The sequence below is a fragment of the Tarenaya hassleriana genome, unplaced genomic scaffold (assembly GCF_000463585.1).
Source record: "Tarenaya hassleriana unplaced genomic scaffold, ASM46358v1 Cleome7, whole genome shotgun sequence".
NCBI lineage: Eukaryota > Viridiplantae > Streptophyta > Magnoliopsida > Brassicales > Cleomaceae > Tarenaya > Tarenaya hassleriana.
Genome location: NW_010969548.1, coordinates 1,336,147 through 1,351,818, shown reverse-complemented (window position 1 = coordinate 1,351,818; position 15,672 = coordinate 1,336,147). Strand labels below are relative to the sequence as shown.

The following is a 15,672-nucleotide window of genomic DNA, read 5'->3' as shown; positions in this document are numbered from 1 at the left end:
ATTTTGTATAAATTTTATTTTTATATATATATATATATATATATATATATAATTATGCCCCCAGTGAAAATTTTTTCTGGATCCGCCACTGCGAAAGGCCAATACTTTAGCTGTCTTGTGAATAAATTTTCTGACTTTTCGGTGGCCCTTGATCCAAAAGAGACGTCTGGTGAAGAGATTTATATTGGGTTGGTGCAATTTGATCATTTGATTATTGCTTTCGAGGAGCTTTCGTCAATCTCTTTCGTGCTTTCGAAGCTTCGTTTTTTCTGGTGCATGTTTCTTTTTAATTTTCCCTCTGGGTTTTGCGTAGTTTTCAGTTTTTGTCGGAGGAGGTTTGATTTTGGACTCTTCTTTATATGTTTTTTTATTAATATATTTATTTATACGAATTTCCGCTCGGTTATAAATACGATTCTCTTGCTATTCGGATGATATATATCAGAGATCAGAAGAGTGATAGATTAGGGATTCAGTTCGAAGATTTTAAGGGTTTTACTTTCTCTCTTCTCCCTATCATCAGGTTTATATCCTCTTCTCTGATCTGCATGATTTTGTTTGTGTGTGTGTGTATATATAATACGTGTGTATGTATATGCATGTGTATGAGCGATTCGCTCAAACGCTGATGGGAGCAACGGTGGATATATGATTAGGGTTCATCCGATTTTTTGGGAGGAGAAATTCAGCAAATGGCGACCAATGGCCATCAAACCACCACGAAGCCGCCGCCTACGCCTTCCCCTCTTCGCAATTCCAAGTTTTGTCAGGTTCTCTCTCTCTCTCTCTCTCTCTCTTTTATTCTGATAAAAATATATACTTCATTTTTTGTTCGCCAAGATTGTCTGCATTAAGAGTTTCGAGATTTTAGTCTAATTGTACTTGAGTGAATCTGATTCAATTATGCAAGTTATGTTGTGTTTTGCTGTTATATACATATACACACACATATATATATATATATATATATATATATATATATGCGTCATTTGATCCATCAGATTCCATTTGGGATTTTGGGAAAAGTATGTGACATTATTTGTGAAATGTGTTTTCCACCAAAATAAGAAATTCTGAATAGTTGTAAGATGGTAGAATGAATGGTTGATATTCACTGTTGTAGTCTGAATCTGATGTTGAAAATGGCAGTCCAATATGAGGATATTGGTCACCGGAGGAGCAGGATTCATCGGCTCTCACCTCGTCGACAGATTGATGCAGAACGAGAAGAACGAGGTATTCTATAAATTACATTCCAACCGGATCTCATCGAGAAATCGGTATATTCCTGACTCTGAAACCGTCTGTTCAGGTAATCGTCGCCGATAATTACTTCACGGGATCGAAGGACAATCTAAGGAAGTGGATAGATCATCCGAGATTTGAGCTCATCCGTCATGGTTCTGTTCATATTCTTGAGCTGATTCTCTGTTCACAGTAGATGAAGCAGAGTGTTAACTGTCGTTGAACTTTGATCATATGGACAGATGTGACTGAGCCTTTGTTGGTGGAGGTGGATCAGATTTACCATCTCGCATGCCCTGCTTCTCCCATCTTCTACAAGCACAACCCTGTCAAGGTCTGTTGCGTTCATCAAGACTCTTGTATCTTACTGTTCTTGATGATCATGTTATCACGCCGATTTTGACTTCTGCAAATGGTGTATTTTCCATGGCAGACGATCAAAACGAACGTGATCGGTACCCTGAACATGCTAGGGCTTGCCAAACGTGTCGGAGCCAGGTTTTGGGAATCACCCGTTTTCCCTTTCGTCGAGTTTCCGTAACTGTTTTCCTGGTGTTCACCTCTCCGTGAATGTTGGCCCAGGATTTTGCTTACTTCAACATCTGAGGTGTATGGAGATCCTCTCGTTCACCCTCAACCGGAGAGTTACTGGGGAAATGTAAACCCTATCGGTGAGTGGCAACATACCGTTAGTCCCGTAAGTTTTTTTTTTTTAAAACAGGAATTCCACATATCGATATTAACACATTGATCTGAAAACAGGGGTTAGAAGCTGCTACGACGAGGGAAAGCGTGTGGCCGAGACTCTGATGTTTGATTACCACAGGCAGCATGGGATTGGTAAGCAATGTACATATGTCCATTCATTCCCCTCCCGAAGATGTCAACTTACTGATTGGTTTTATCGAGCAATGTCTTGTTGTTGTTGTAGAGATACGCATAGCTAGGATCTTCAACACATACGGTCCTCGCATGAACATTGATGATGGCCGTGTCGTGAGCAACTTCATTGCTCAAGCTCTCAGGTTGAAAGTGAAACCAGACCCCGAGTTCACTCACATTCTCTCTTTTGCTTCAATTGCATTCTTGAATCATCATCTGATATTTCCCTTTTCGGTTTCTAGGGGTGAGCCTCTGACTGTTCAGAAACCCGGCACTCAAACCCGCAGTTTCTGTTATGTCTCAGACATGGTACTTGCAGTGTTGTTGCTCCAGTTGTCCGTGATGCACAAAAAGCACACTTTGAACTTGTAACATTTTCATGGATATTTGCAGGTGGAGGGTCTGATCCGTCTCATGGAAGGAGAACACACTGGCCCTATCAACATCGGCAACCCAGGTTTCCCACCATAACCACCGTACTTGTAACGAATTGTCCACCCTCTGTTTGCATATATGAATATAATATCTCGTATACATCCTCTTGCAGGCGAATTCACCATGATTGAACTTGCTGAGAATGTGAAAGAGGTTAGCTTTCTCAGTGATGAGCAAACCCATTATCACTTAGCATCAGAAATGTCACTGATAGAGGTTTTTGCAGCTAATAAACCCGGAAGTGGAGGTAAAGATGGTGGAGAACACACCTGATGATCCGAGGCAGAGGAAGCCCGACATCACCAACGCCAAAACGTTGTTGGGTTGGGAACCGAAGGTCAAGCTGAGAGACGGGCTGCCTCTCATGGAGGAAGATTTTCGCCTGAGGCTGGGCGTTCAGAAGAAGAACTGAGTCTCCCGGCTCGAAGATTGAGCAAAGCTCGAACCAATCTACTCCATGGATTACATCGAACTTGCGCTATCCTTTTTCTTGCATTTTCTGAGTTATAGGAAATAAGTGCTAGAAACGACCAAAACATTGAGAAACATCAAAGCATTTACTTCCATTGCATTTGAGTTTAATTCCAAGGCGAATCTTTGAGCCATGGCCCATGGCTTCGTTCTTGGCCTATGTACCTTTTGGATTTTGCAGTGATATACTTCATATGATCGATGAACAGATTTCAGCTTCCATTCGTCTTCTTATCCTTCTCCATTTCTTAATTGCAAAATGAGAGATTCTGATTTGGAGACAGAGATCTTACAATACGCTCGGACAGAGATTCCACAGTTGAAATTGCCCATCTGCTTTATCAATGAAGGTCGTGTTTTTCGCATCATCATCATCATCATCTGCGGATCCAACAACAGGGTTTTACGAACTCACGGCGTGCACAAGAACACAAAATGAAACTTGAATCAGAGCAAAATAAACTGAAGCACGGTGTAAGCCTGCTAGGGTTCAAAGATCACTGAAACCAGAATCAGAAAACTGAAATTACACGGCCAAATCCGACTAGGAAAGAAATCTGAGCAAATGAAAATGTGATCGTAAAGTTCACGTACTATCGATGATAGTGAAGAACATGCCTCTCTCTCTCTCCTTCTCCTCCTCCTACTACTGTGAGCTTTTTCTTCGTCTCTCAGATCAGAGCTAACCAGGTCGAGGACAAAATCACAAAGAGATGGGAATATAAGTACGTCCACTAACAGCCGTTGGATTAATAGCAAGTTGTAGTCTCTGATGATCTGACGGCTGTAATGGAGTCTCTGCATCTGTGCTCATTTCTAATTATCGAAAAATTGTTGCCGTGTACCCAAAAAAGAGTTTTTTTCTTCCTTTTCTTCCATGAAAATGCCCAAAGTAAAACAAGGAAATAAAAAAAATTATCAAGGAGGAGTCCCAAGTTTCAGAAACAGAGCCATTTCTATTGCTACGAGTTAAGACAATCGACCTGCAAAGTAAGGTCCTTTACACCTGCATCTTCTAACAAGCTCGAGACATGTCTCTTGGTCGACTCCTTGTCTGAATCTGCTGATACGAGGAGATGGAGAGTGGCCACCACCTCTGTGTTCGTGAAGCTCCAAACATGGAGCCTCTGTATACTTCTAATGCCTCGAATTCTCCTCACAGCTTCCCTCAGATCTCGCTCCTGAACCCTTGGAACTCTCTGCAGAAGAATCTCTGCCGAGTTTCTGAGTAATGGAATGACTGAGGAGATGATGAGCACCGAGATGAAGATTGAGGAAGCCGGGTCGGCCACCAGCCAGCCCTTGTACTTGATTAAGAGCGTCGATATTACGACGCCGACACTTCCCATTGTGTCTGCCAGAACGTGGAGGAAGATCCCTTCCATGTTGTGGTCGATGTGATGATGATTATGGTCCTTTTGCGCCGACTTGTGGTCTGATTTCCGGCTGTTTTCAGGTTTTGCCGGGTTTTGGTCATGACCTTGGCTGTGGTTGTGATCATGGCCGTGATGATGATCATGGCTATGGTGGCCATGGCCGTGATGGTGATCATGATTGTCATGGTGGTGATGGTGATGATCATGGCAGCCAGTGTCCTCACTTTTATCATGATGATGATGCTCACAGGACAGTGTGATAGCTTCATGATGCTCATGTTCATGGCTGTGGTGATGATGGTGATGGTGAGAATGTGTGCATCCAGATCCACCATGGGCATGATGATGCTCCTCATGGAAGAAGATTAAGCCGACAACATTCACGACAAGCCCACCAACCGAAACAACCAACAGACTGTTCGTAGATATCTCCTGAGGATCCAAGATCCTCTCAAACGATTCCAACACAATCAGAGCTCCAACAAGAACGAGGAACACCGCATTAACGTAACCAGACAATACCTCGAACCTTCCCCGACCATAGTTAAACTGATGATTTGCGGGTAGACGAGATATGTACGAAGCGTAGAGCCCTATGGCCAGAGCTGCACAATCAAACAGCATGTGGCATGCATCTGATATCAGTCCAAGACTATTGCTCATGAACCCAGCCACAAACTCTACTACCATGTAAGCAGCGTTGATCAGTAGGAACAGAGCAATCTTCCGAGATTTCTTCTCGCTCAAAATGTGACGTATTGGTTTCATAAACAAGGCAGAAAGCGAATCTGGTGACTCGAATCCGATCTCGTGATAGTACACTGAGTCCAAGTCTCTGACAGCAACATAGAGCAATATGCCACACAAGAGCAAGCCCCAGAGGGAGAGCTCGGGGAAGTAGAAGAGTTCCAATACTATGGTGCAAAGAAACGTGACCAAGAACTCCTTTTCGAAATCTTTTGAATCCGCTATCTTATCTTTGCTGTAATTCTCACTAAGAAGCACTCCAAAGACAACAGTGTTAGCTAAAGGCCAACCCAGGTTTTCGATTGACACACCGTCTTTGTCGCCTTCGAAGAACAGGAAACTCACAAGGGCAGGGATGAAGAGCAATGCCGTGGTCAAGAACAAGGAGACCAATCGAACTCGCTTCTGATCAAGCTGTCTGATTCCGACCCAATTCATGGAAACCTTCTCATAGCAGCCCAAAAACCCAGATAGAAAGGGAAGCAGCATAGGCCAGATTCTGATGCAATTCTCTCTAGGGTAAAACCAAAACCCCCATTTTTGGACAAACGAAGAAGAGAAAGGGAAACAGTCAACCCTATCCCAGCTGATCGACAACAACAACAACCCAACTAAGAGAACGCAAAACCCACGAACCTTAGAGGAACCGATGTTGCCTCCATCGCTGGACCTTCGATTCTGAGCCTCCACAACAAATCTCGCAGCCACGGTGCCGGAGAGCTCGGCCAAGATCATAGCAGCAGCGCCGCAATAACGGAGAGCCTGAAACCGGAGGAGGAACACAGCGGCCAAAAGAAGAGATTTACCGAACAAGAGGTTGCGATGAGATGACGAGAGAGACGAGAGGGAGAAAACGGCATGGTTCTGGCGGAAGAAGGGATCTTTCCTGGATCGAGAAAGTGCGGGGAGGAGGGAGAAGGCGAGGGAGAGAAGGAAGGAGAGGAGAGAGACGAGGAAGGAGAAAGGGAAGAGGGAGAAGGAAGGAGAGGAGCGAAGGAAAGGGAAGAGAGAGTATAGGGATCTGAGAGAGAAGAGGATGAGGAAGAGGAAGGAAATGGAGGATTTGCCGCTTCCATGGATGGATCTGGAGAGACGGGTTTTGGAGGGTGTGGGAGTCGGAGTGTAAGGGAAAGAAGGGTAGGATCTGCCGGCTGTCACGGCGGCGCGTGAAGGCACGCTTAGACGATTGGGCCGGTGGTGGTGGTGGTGGTGATCGGCCATCGTCGATGCTCTCTCTTTTGGTGGCAGTTCACGGTCTAAATAAAGTGCTTGGAATTGTCATTGGAAAGTCGCGATATTTTGCTACAAACAACGTTGACGAAAATGGACAGATAAAAATACCATTCTATCAAATACATGGGGGGAGCCGGGAGACAGTCCGCAAGTAATGGAATGTTATTTGTATAAATGAAAATTTCAGTTTATGGAGTTTGAATACAAAATGCCACAACTCCGTCCTCAGACAAAAAAAAAAAACAAGAGTTTCTGCATTGAAGTTGAGACAAGAAAAAAAGTGTCCGAGAGTCTCTAACGCTGCGCTTCTTCTCTTACTCAGCCTTCTGCTTGGAGGGGACGGTGGTACGAGGAGCGTAACGTAGGCTGGTAGTACACCTTCCGACGAATTTAAGAAGCTCGTCGATAAGAATCACGGGAAGGGCCACTGCCAAAACCAGCAGCCACTCGTTGAGCCAAGAACGGTACGTACAGTATCAAGAAGTGGAGGCCGAAGGACACTGACATGGCCAGTAGAAGCCATGGGTTCAGCTAAGGCTTAGAAGCCCGATTAGTTATTGGAATAAGGCCCACTTACGTTTACCCATTTTTAATGGATCTCTACTTCTCCATAGAAATTTAATAAATTTAAGCCTAAAGCCGATCCGCGTCATTTTATATGAAAGCTTTACGGCCGTCGATAAATAGAGAATCGACGTCTGTTATTACTCCACACCAATAGCTTTCACCAGGATCATACTCCTCGTAGTTGGATGCGTCTTAAGATCCAACGGTTAATTTCTGTCCGTGATTTCTATAAAGCGTCTTTCTTCCGGATGGATAAACAAGCGGAAATCATTTCTAAATTCAAAAGGTTTCACAAATCCTTGTTTGGTTTCTAAGAAAATTCGAAGCTCTCCGGGAAAATGTCGGGAAGAGGGAAGGGAGGAAAGGGGCTCGGAAAGGGAGGAGCCAAGAGGCACAGGAAGGTTCTGAGGGATAACATCCAAGGAATCACGAAGCCGGCGATTAGGCGGCTGGCGCGTAGAGGAGGAGTGAAGCGAATCAGTGGTCTGATATACGAAGAGACCAGGGGAGTGCTCAAGATCTTCCTCGAGAACGTCATCAGAGACGCCGTGACTTACACGGAGCACGCCAGGAGAAAGACTGTGACCGCCATGGACGTCGTCTACGCTCTGAAGAGGCAAGGAAGAACTCTCTACGGTTTCGGCGGTTAGATTTGGTCTATTGTTAGTGCTCTGTTGTAGATCAGGTAGGCTTGGTTGCGATGCTTTTGTATTTTGTCGATTTCAAAACCTTAAATCGTTAAAATCACCTTTTGGTGAAGAAAACCATTGTTCTCAAGTTGTGCGTTGTGGATTGGGTTTCGGCGATTATTGATTACTAGTACGAGATGAACATTTTCATTTCAGTGAGAATGGATAAAACCCAATTGCTTATCTATAAATTGCACTCAATCGTCTACTTGTTTATATATGATTTTGGGATCGAACTTTGAAATTTTGGGATAATTGGATTGATCTTATAAAGTATGTTGTTACAAAAAAGATACAGTAATATTGAAAGAATTGTGAGAGATTCATCTGTCGGATTTCACCATCTTCTCGATTATCAGGTTCTTCGCGGAATTCAGTCTGTCTGCTGAACAAAAAGTTTGGAGGCGAATTTCCTGAGTTTTTTTTTTTTTTTTTTAAAAAAAAGAGTTTATAAAACAAATGGAATTTGGAATTGAGGGCCCTACCGGGTTCGAACCGGTGACCTCTTGATCTGCAGTCAAATGCTCTACCACTGAGCTAAGGACCCTTTGATGTTGGTATTTTATTTATGTAATATAAAACAGTATGCTTAAATCAATAAATTACAACAAAAAAACATCAATGCCTGTCTACACCACTCTCGATCCCGAAGCACGATCTGATCACACACGCCGAAGCCGCCACCATCACCGCCGCGAAGACTGTTGGCACGCAAACATCCAACGAAGATCTCTTCACCATGTGAGACGGCACGCAAACGCTCTCTGCCGGAAAATCCAAAGGAATCCTCGAAAACCCATCTCCGCCGCAAGGCTTCGCCGATGACGACGACACCGTCGACACAAAAGCCATCTCCGGCGCGAACGAAGCGACGGCCACCGTGAACATCAGAAGCACAGTCCACGTGGCCGCCTGGACGAAGACAGGCCAACCCGCCATGATTCTCCGGAGAAACGACTCCATCAGAGACGGGATTAGGCGACAGCACATGAAAACGGGAAGAAGAAGAAGAAAGAAGGAGAATCACGACAGGGGTTCGTCGGCGTGAAAGGGATTTAATTTGGTGAGTTGTTGTTGGAGAAATACAAAAAGGTTGTGTCTTTTTGCTGTTTGGGCATTCAAAGGATACAAATACAACACTACACAAATTGGAAAATGTTGGAACTTTCTTTGATCTTGCGGTTTCTTCTGTGTGAGTTTTTTGAGTTGAGGGAAAACGAGAATGGTGGGGGAGGTGCTTGCACGTTAAACTAACCACCCCTTAAAAGAGACTGATTTCTAATTTACGGATTTGCCCTTTGGTTGAACTCTTCTTTATCCGAATCTCCCTGTTTCCCCTTCCTTGCCGGGTCTTCTCCTTCCTTTGAGACCCCCACGTTTCCGGCAACCTGAGAAAAAAAAAATCACAAACTGGAATTAAATAAAATGGAAAACTCGTCAGTTGTGTTCGGCGAGAAAGCAATTACCGCGGTCCCTTTATTGTGTTGATTACCGCCTAACATGAACAAAGGAAAAAATGTGGTCTTGTCTAATTAACCTTAAAATTCAGAATTGAGATCCTCATACGTACATGTGCAAGTAATTTAAGGTATTAAGCTTGAGGGCAAAACGAAGGGCAGAGAATGATTTCAGCAGATCTTGTAATGATGACAGACAACAACAACAAGAAGTTTATTTTATAGTTTATGTGTATTGTGGGGGTTCACCAAAATCTGATGTTTATGGTTTGTGAAAGAGATAGTGAGACATCACCTTCCTTGTTTTCAAACAGCAGCTAACTACTGGTCTTCCTAAGTGGAGTAATCTAATCTTCCACTTATGTGTCAAATTCTTGCTCAAGAATTGAGATTTTTGTTCGGTTTAAAAATATAATGGGGATGCAATCTTGGTGGGTGGTTTTAGGTAAATCGAAATTAGTACCATTTCTAATCTACATCAACACAAAGTAAATCTACGGTATTCATTTCCAATCTGCATTGAAGAAAAGAGACTAAGCAAACAAAATCGGAAAGCATGAACAAAGAATCTAAATCAACCACATTTCCTAAAGAAGAGTTTTCGAACAAAGAACCATACGCAAACGCTACCAGATGATATTTAGTCAACAACCACGAACATAAGCAGGAAGAGAGAGATTATCATCTCCATCAACGGAAAACCATCTGTTCTTAATAATTACATCCAAGATACGTTTAACAATCAAGCATGAGACAACATGCTAATCCCTAATCAGCATTACAGATTCACAGAAAACCCACAACTAGTCCCTAAAGCATTATAGCCCACAGACCCAGAAACCCCAAACCCTAATTTTTTGTTCTTCAAGAGCTAGTGAACTTGGTCACAGCCTTGGTCCCTTCGGAGACAGCGTGCTTGGCGAGTTCACCTGGAAGAACAAGTCTGACCGCGGTCTGAATCTCCCGAGACGTGATTGTGGGTTTCTTGTTGTACCTGGCGAGCCTTGAAGCCTCCTGAGCAAGCTTCTCGAAGATGTCGTTGATGAAGCTGTTCATGATCCCCATTGCCTTGCTCGATATCCCGATATCGGGATGAACCTGCTTCAACACCTTGAAGATGTAGATCTTGTAGGTCTCCACACTCTTCTTCGTCCGCTTCTTCTTCTTGTCGCCGGTGGCTCCGCCGGCCTCCTTCGGCAGCTTCTTCCCGGCCTTCGGCTTCTTCTCCGCCGGAGCTTTCTCCGCGACCTTCTTCTCCTCCGCCGGCTTTTCAGAGGCCGGTTTCTTCTCCGCGGGCTTCTTCTCGGCCTTGGGTGCCATCGGAAATTTCTCTTTGATTTTCTCGGAAACCAAAAAGATTCGGAATGAAATAGTCAGAAGCTGTGACGGAAGAGTTAGGGCTAAGGGTTGCCGTGAAGATAGGGGAGGAGTTGATATTTTATAGAGAAGACAATGACGTACGCTATTGGATAAGAATAATTGACGAGGATTGATGATGTGGATATTCTTGACCGTTGGATAAGTGATTTCGGATCTACGGCTGTGAGAGATGCGGAAGAGTGTTTTTCTTGGAATGAGAAGAAACGGATGGATAATGTGGGAACCATTAAGTTTTGGAGGGGGCTTTCGTGATATCCACGCGCGGAATATGTTAGTTTTTTTCGGTTTTCCTATGGATAGGCTCTTTGTTCTTCGATTAACGAATCGATATTGTTCATTTGTTTTTACAAAAAATGCGTAACAATAGATTATTATACTGTATTGGCGTATATTTCTTAATAAATTTTAAGTTTTTCAGATTTTTAATTTTTCTTTTCGTTCATATGATATTTAATTTTCTAAAAACATTACCATTCGAGGTTGGTTTAATTTGGTAACGATATCGAATTTTTCGTTTCAATCTAATTCTTCTGAGAAACCGAATCGAAAGTATATATCTAGTTTTTATTTTCTTTTTCATTACAAAGTACCAAAATTTATATCAAGAATATTATAAGTAAAAAGTGGAAGATATCTTAACCACACGTTACCTAAAAATATAAAAAATTACAACAAGAATACAATAAGATTAGGAACAATGAAAGGTAAAGAGATATTCAAGTAATTATATATTGTTAAATTGAAATTTTTATATATGCATGCACACGCAGCGTACATATATATATGAACTATAGATTATGGCGGTTTAGACAGATGCTAGAGTTAACTCATTTAAAAAAAAAAACAATTTAAAGTCTTTACCTTTTAATGGAAACCAAAAAACAGTACATAAATATTTGCATAATGATATATGATCATTTGTTTTAAAGTAACATATTGAAAAATCGAAATTTTAAGTGGATCCGGTTATTATAGTGATTTTAAAACCAACTCCAAATGGTTATCTCTAAAGTGCCAAACCGGTTTTTGATAACCGATAAATTGGGCCGATCTCCACACACACGAAAAAAAAAATCAGATCTGGCGCCCAAACCCGCGATCCATAAATTTCGAATTTTCCCAACAACAAAAAAACAATGCACTTTTCCTTCCTATGATTCCCCTTCACACGGATCTCCATTCAGATGATCTCAACCGTCGATAATATTACATCCAACGGTCCTCTCTAACGTTGGGGCTTCTCCCTCTCCTCTATAAAAACACTCGAGATTATCGCGGTTGAACTTCATTCTCCGACGACCTATCATAATTCGAGGCCTCACAAACCTTCTCTGAACACATCTTTTTCCCGTGTCGGGTCGAATCATTAACCGGAGATGGAGAGCGGAGGGAAAGTGAAGAAAGGAGCCGGAGGAAGGAAAGGCGGTGGTCCGAGGACTAAGCCGGTAGCCAAGTCGGTGAAGGCCGGCCTTCAGTTTCCTGTTGGAAGAATCGGTCGTTACCTCAAGAAAGGAAGATACGCTGAGCGTGTGGGAAGCGGAGCACCGGTTTATCTCGCTGCTGTCCTCGAGTATTTGGCTGCAGAGGTACAAATTCTTCGCCATTTGCTTGTCAGAACTGAATCATTGCTTAGGGTTGTTGGGCATTCTTGTATTTGCCTCGTCTATGGTTTTGATTAATGGGTTTCTGTTTTATTTGATGCATAGGTTCTCGAGCTCGCTGGAAATGCGGCAAGAGACAACAAGAAGAACAGAATCATTCCCAGGCACGTTCTTCTCGCCATAAGGAACGACGAAGAGCTCGGAAAATTGCTTGCCGGTGTGACAATCGCTCACGGCGGTGTTCTTCCCAACATACATCAGGTTCTGTTACCGAAGAAGAGCGAGAAAGCTTCACAGGAACCGAAAACCGCTTCCAAGTCTCCTTCTAAGGCGGGCAAATCCCCAAAGAAAGCTTAAGCCTTTGTCTATGACTCGTGTTTTGGACAAGTTGTAGCTCGTTCTTGGTTGACACCATGTGAGATGAAATTGAAACCTCTGGTTTCCATTACAAATGTTCGATATTGTAGTTATGCTGTTTTTCTGCGACTTAAGGAATCGTTTCAGAATGTTTTGTTATCTGTTCATGCGACTTTCTCCCCGTTCTGTTCTAATTTGCTCTGCTAATGTCTGAATTAAGAAACTTTAGTATGATGCAGCAATATCTGTGAGATCAGTGCATGTTAACTTTTAGAAGAATGTATTGAGAAACGGAATTCATTCTGCAAAAATTGATTATATTAACTTTTAATTCGAGTTTAAGATTTCGTTTGATTCAAATTAGTTAAAAATTGATATATGATGTTATTATTTGTATTTTCGGCTATCTATTAGACATTGATTGGCTTTAAATTCTTGGCACAAAAAGGGCCATTGGACCTGACAAAAAACCATAAAACGCGGAATTGCTGAAAACAATATCCTTCAACCGATCTTAGGTATGGTCCGGATGGAGATAATGTTCTCTGTCCGGAATTGGAAACCGGCTGAGCTTATTTGCTAGCTTTAGAACCGGTTATCTTTGGGTTTAGGATTTAGGGTTTGATCTAATGCTTATGAATTGTGATTGAAGATTTACCATTTGGGTTTAATCTGATGCTCGTACATCTAAATAGTCGTGTGACAATCTCGAACATTTTCCATACGCATTTCGTCATTATATTTCAGATTTGGTCCCTTATGAGACACCCCATAAAAAATAAAAATGGCTAGCATCTTTTTTGTTTACCCTTTTTTTTATTAAGTCGGTCAAGTCATAAAATTTGAATAACATGTTTCAGAAAATTTATGGATCATGAACTTGTAACAACAACAAGGAAGGAAGGAACACGAAGACAAACTGCCAAAGGATACATAGTTGCCCAAAACCTAAATCATATCATGAAACGCACACCTTACAATAATCTCCGGATCGCCGTCGAATCTCAGCCGTTGATCTCATCGCCGGTGGAAGGAGAGAGTGACACGTGTGTTGACCGGCGACTGCAGAGCATTGAAAGCTTCTTTACTCAAATATATAAATAAATAAATGTGAAGATTGAGATAACGAGAGACCTCCATACATGGATGGCCTTTTTAGGGCCTCAAGAGGAGAAAGCCGAATGAAAGAGACGTCTTTTCGTTGGGTTTTATAAATATTTAAATTAAAAAAAAAAGGTGTTTTTTGAGAGAGTATCTTCTCAAGCATATGCTTTGAACCCATTACCTTTGGTCCTCCATTATTATTATTACTCTTCTTTTTTCTAATTACTTTTTCGGTTCTATTATTGCGGTCGGAAATGTTCATTGCCTAGGTGGTTTCAATTGGACTTTTTCCCACGTGTCATACATATTGTGTTCAATCTTTTATGTCCCATGAGATTATTATACGTAGATCCATTGAATTCTAATAATTTATTAATTATTCGATTCTGTTTATAATCAATGACCAAGTTGATGCAATCATAGATATATTCCGTTGATTATCAAGCAAGCAAGGAGATTTGCAATATTTACATTTAATAAAACAGCCCTTTACTTTGAGGTTATTACACGTAGATCGATTCGATTGCATTGCAATCAAGCTTGAATTATTTCAAATTCTATTTATAATTATTTCATATTCTAGTGTCTTGTGTGAAAGATTGTATACAAATATCTATAAAAAAAAGTTATAAATGAAACCTTAAAACGACGCCGTGTACAGGATAACATACACACCTGATCTACAACAAAATACATACATGTTTTGCAGCCATCATTTATTTTATAATTAAATCACAAATCTCATGTACGCAAATATTAAATGGGGGGCGAAGGGGTTTTGTGATAATTGTTGGGCCTAATATTAATTTTCGGCCCAATATTAAATTATAGATGAGGAATTGGACTTCAAGGCCCAACAATTTCTTCCTACTTTTTTTTTTAAAAAAAATTATTAATTTCCCATAATATCAATAAACAAAACGATAAGAATTTAATTAGTTAAGCACTAAACTAATCCCAATGAAATATAATCTCCTTTTTGAAATTGGAAAATCTAAAATCCTTTTTTCCTTGGGATAAGTAGTAAGGGCGCTTATATATACACTCCAAGCCATTCATCCCCTCTCACACTTCTCACTCGTCTTTTTTTCCACTCTCAAGCTCTTCTCGTCTCTCTCCACAGAAACCCTAACCCGTTCTACTGATCTGTTCTTCGGAGACGTGACGTGATCATGGTCGGACCAGACACATCTATTTGGAGGGAATTAAGCGAAGAGGACAGATCATGGATGTCAGAAATCAATGATCTGAACTCATGGAACATGGAACCGCTGTTCCAGTTCCGCCGGTCGACAAGGCTCGAGGTCTTCGTGTCATTGTGCTCTGAGCCCGACTGGGAAGGTGACTCTACAGTAACTAACGATTCCTACGACTTATCGAGCCAGGCCGAGGAAGAACTTTCCGATTTGGCCGATGACTCCACAGGAACTACCGATTCTCGCGACTTATCGAGCCAGGACGAGGAAGAACTTCCCGACAGGAAAGAGCCATCTACATCGTTGCTTGGCCAACAGGAAACCGTGGAGAGACCGTGGGTCGGAAAGATGATCGAGCCTTTCTGGCCTGAGTTTATCGAGAGCGGTTACGAGTACGAAGAGGAATACTGCGATTCTCCGTAACATGCACAGTGGTAGCGGTCGAGAGGGAGAAGAAGAAACCGAAGCTATGCATGGGTCCGAAGAAGATAATTTAGTCGAGTTCGTTTCCCAAAAATAATAATAGTAATTCAGTCGAGTTCCTATTGGTTAATGTAGTTAATTAGGGTTTTTTTTTAACGGGTTTTTTCGGAGCTCTTTTTATGAATATTCCATTGATTATCATCAAGTCTGGAATGTGATTCGCAATATATCCATTTAATAAATTAGTCAATATATATCCATTGATTATCAAGTGTGTAATCGAATAGTTAGGTTTTTTTTTAAAGACTCTTGCTGATATAGAGGGTCTTGGTTCGGATGGAGATCGGATTAAGAATTGGATCAAAATAGAAAGCGCAATGAATTGGAAGTACATTTAGAATTGGACAATGTAGAAACCGGAGCGTCAACTCTCATACGAGGTTTATTACGGTTGTATTTTTTCTTTATCAATTTTGAATTATTTCAACTTCCTTTTCCATGTGATTTAA

At 41.7% G+C, this 15,672-nt stretch overlaps 6 protein-coding genes and 1 non-coding gene across 9 annotated transcripts; 3 read left to right on the top strand and 4 right to left on the bottom strand.

Annotated features, from left to right (window-relative positions):
• Positions 1–97: 97 nt before the first annotated feature.
• Positions 98–3,241, top strand: LOC104800650 (UDP-glucuronic acid decarboxylase 5). 2 transcript variants are annotated; one of them, XM_019201032.1, is made up of 14 exons: positions 98–188; positions 446–523; positions 657–770; positions 1,150–1,236; positions 1,313–1,400; positions 1,488–1,579; positions 1,679–1,743; positions 1,828–1,916; positions 2,008–2,085; positions 2,177–2,270; positions 2,370–2,436; positions 2,521–2,584; positions 2,675–2,715; positions 2,789–3,241. In XM_019201032.1, the coding sequence occupies exons 3-14, from the start codon at positions 693–695 to the stop codon at positions 2,972–2,974; spliced, it is 1,029 nt and encodes a 342-aa protein (XP_019056577.1). In that variant the 5' UTR covers positions 98–188; positions 446–523; positions 657–692; the 3' UTR covers positions 2,975–3,241. The 2 variants fall into 2 exon arrangements, with proteins under 2 accessions (XP_019056577.1, XP_019056578.1); XM_019201033.1 differs by lacking the exon at positions 446–523.
• LOC104800651 lies at positions 3,107–6,959 on the bottom strand. The gene is made up of 2 exons (XM_010523524.2): positions 3,628–6,959; positions 3,107–3,414 (listed from the first exon to the last, which is right to left on the bottom strand). The coding sequence occupies exon 1, from the start codon at positions 6,375–6,377 to the stop codon at positions 3,996–3,998; it is 2,382 nt and encodes a 793-aa protein (XP_010521826.1). The 5' UTR covers positions 6,378–6,959; the 3' UTR covers positions 3,107–3,414; positions 3,628–3,995.
• A 249-nt stretch (positions 6,960–7,208) lies between these two features.
• On the top strand, positions 7,209–7,828 carry LOC104800649 (histone H4). The gene has a single exon (XM_010523519.2). It carries the CDS (start codon positions 7,295–7,297, stop codon positions 7,604–7,606), a length of 312 nt encoding a protein of 103 aa, XP_010521821.1. The 5' UTR covers positions 7,209–7,294; the 3' UTR covers positions 7,607–7,828.
• A 292-nt stretch (positions 7,829–8,120) lies between these two features.
• Positions 8,121–8,192, bottom strand: TRNAC-GCA. The gene has a single exon. It is a non-coding gene; the product is annotated as a tRNA-Cys (tRNA).
• LOC104800648 lies at positions 8,158–9,360 on the bottom strand. Of its 2 annotated transcripts, none has more exons than XM_010523517.2 (2): positions 9,112–9,360; positions 8,158–9,033 (listed from the first exon to the last, which is right to left on the bottom strand). In XM_010523517.2, exon 2 carries the CDS (start codon positions 8,633–8,635, stop codon positions 8,264–8,266), a length of 372 nt encoding a protein of 123 aa, XP_010521819.1. In that variant the 5' UTR covers positions 8,636–9,033; positions 9,112–9,360; the 3' UTR covers positions 8,158–8,263. The 2 variants fall into 2 exon arrangements, with proteins under 2 accessions (XP_010521819.1, XP_010521820.1); XM_010523518.2 differs by having other exon boundaries at positions 9,216–9,360.
• Positions 9,361–9,718: 358 nt separating this feature from the next.
• Positions 9,719–10,525, bottom strand: LOC104800646 (histone H2B). The gene has a single exon (XM_010523516.2). It carries the CDS (start codon positions 10,420–10,422, stop codon positions 9,967–9,969), a length of 456 nt encoding a protein of 151 aa, XP_010521818.1. The 5' UTR covers positions 10,423–10,525; the 3' UTR covers positions 9,719–9,966.
• Positions 10,526–11,758: 1,233 nt separating this feature from the next.
• Positions 11,759–12,607, top strand: LOC104800645 (histone H2A-like). Its single transcript, XM_010523515.2, has 2 exons — positions 11,759–12,068; positions 12,189–12,607. The coding sequence occupies exons 1-2, from the start codon at positions 11,859–11,861 to the stop codon at positions 12,438–12,440; spliced, it is 462 nt and encodes a 153-aa protein (XP_010521817.1). The 5' UTR covers positions 11,759–11,858; the 3' UTR covers positions 12,441–12,607.
• The last annotated feature ends 3,065 nt before the right edge of the window (positions 12,608–15,672 follow it).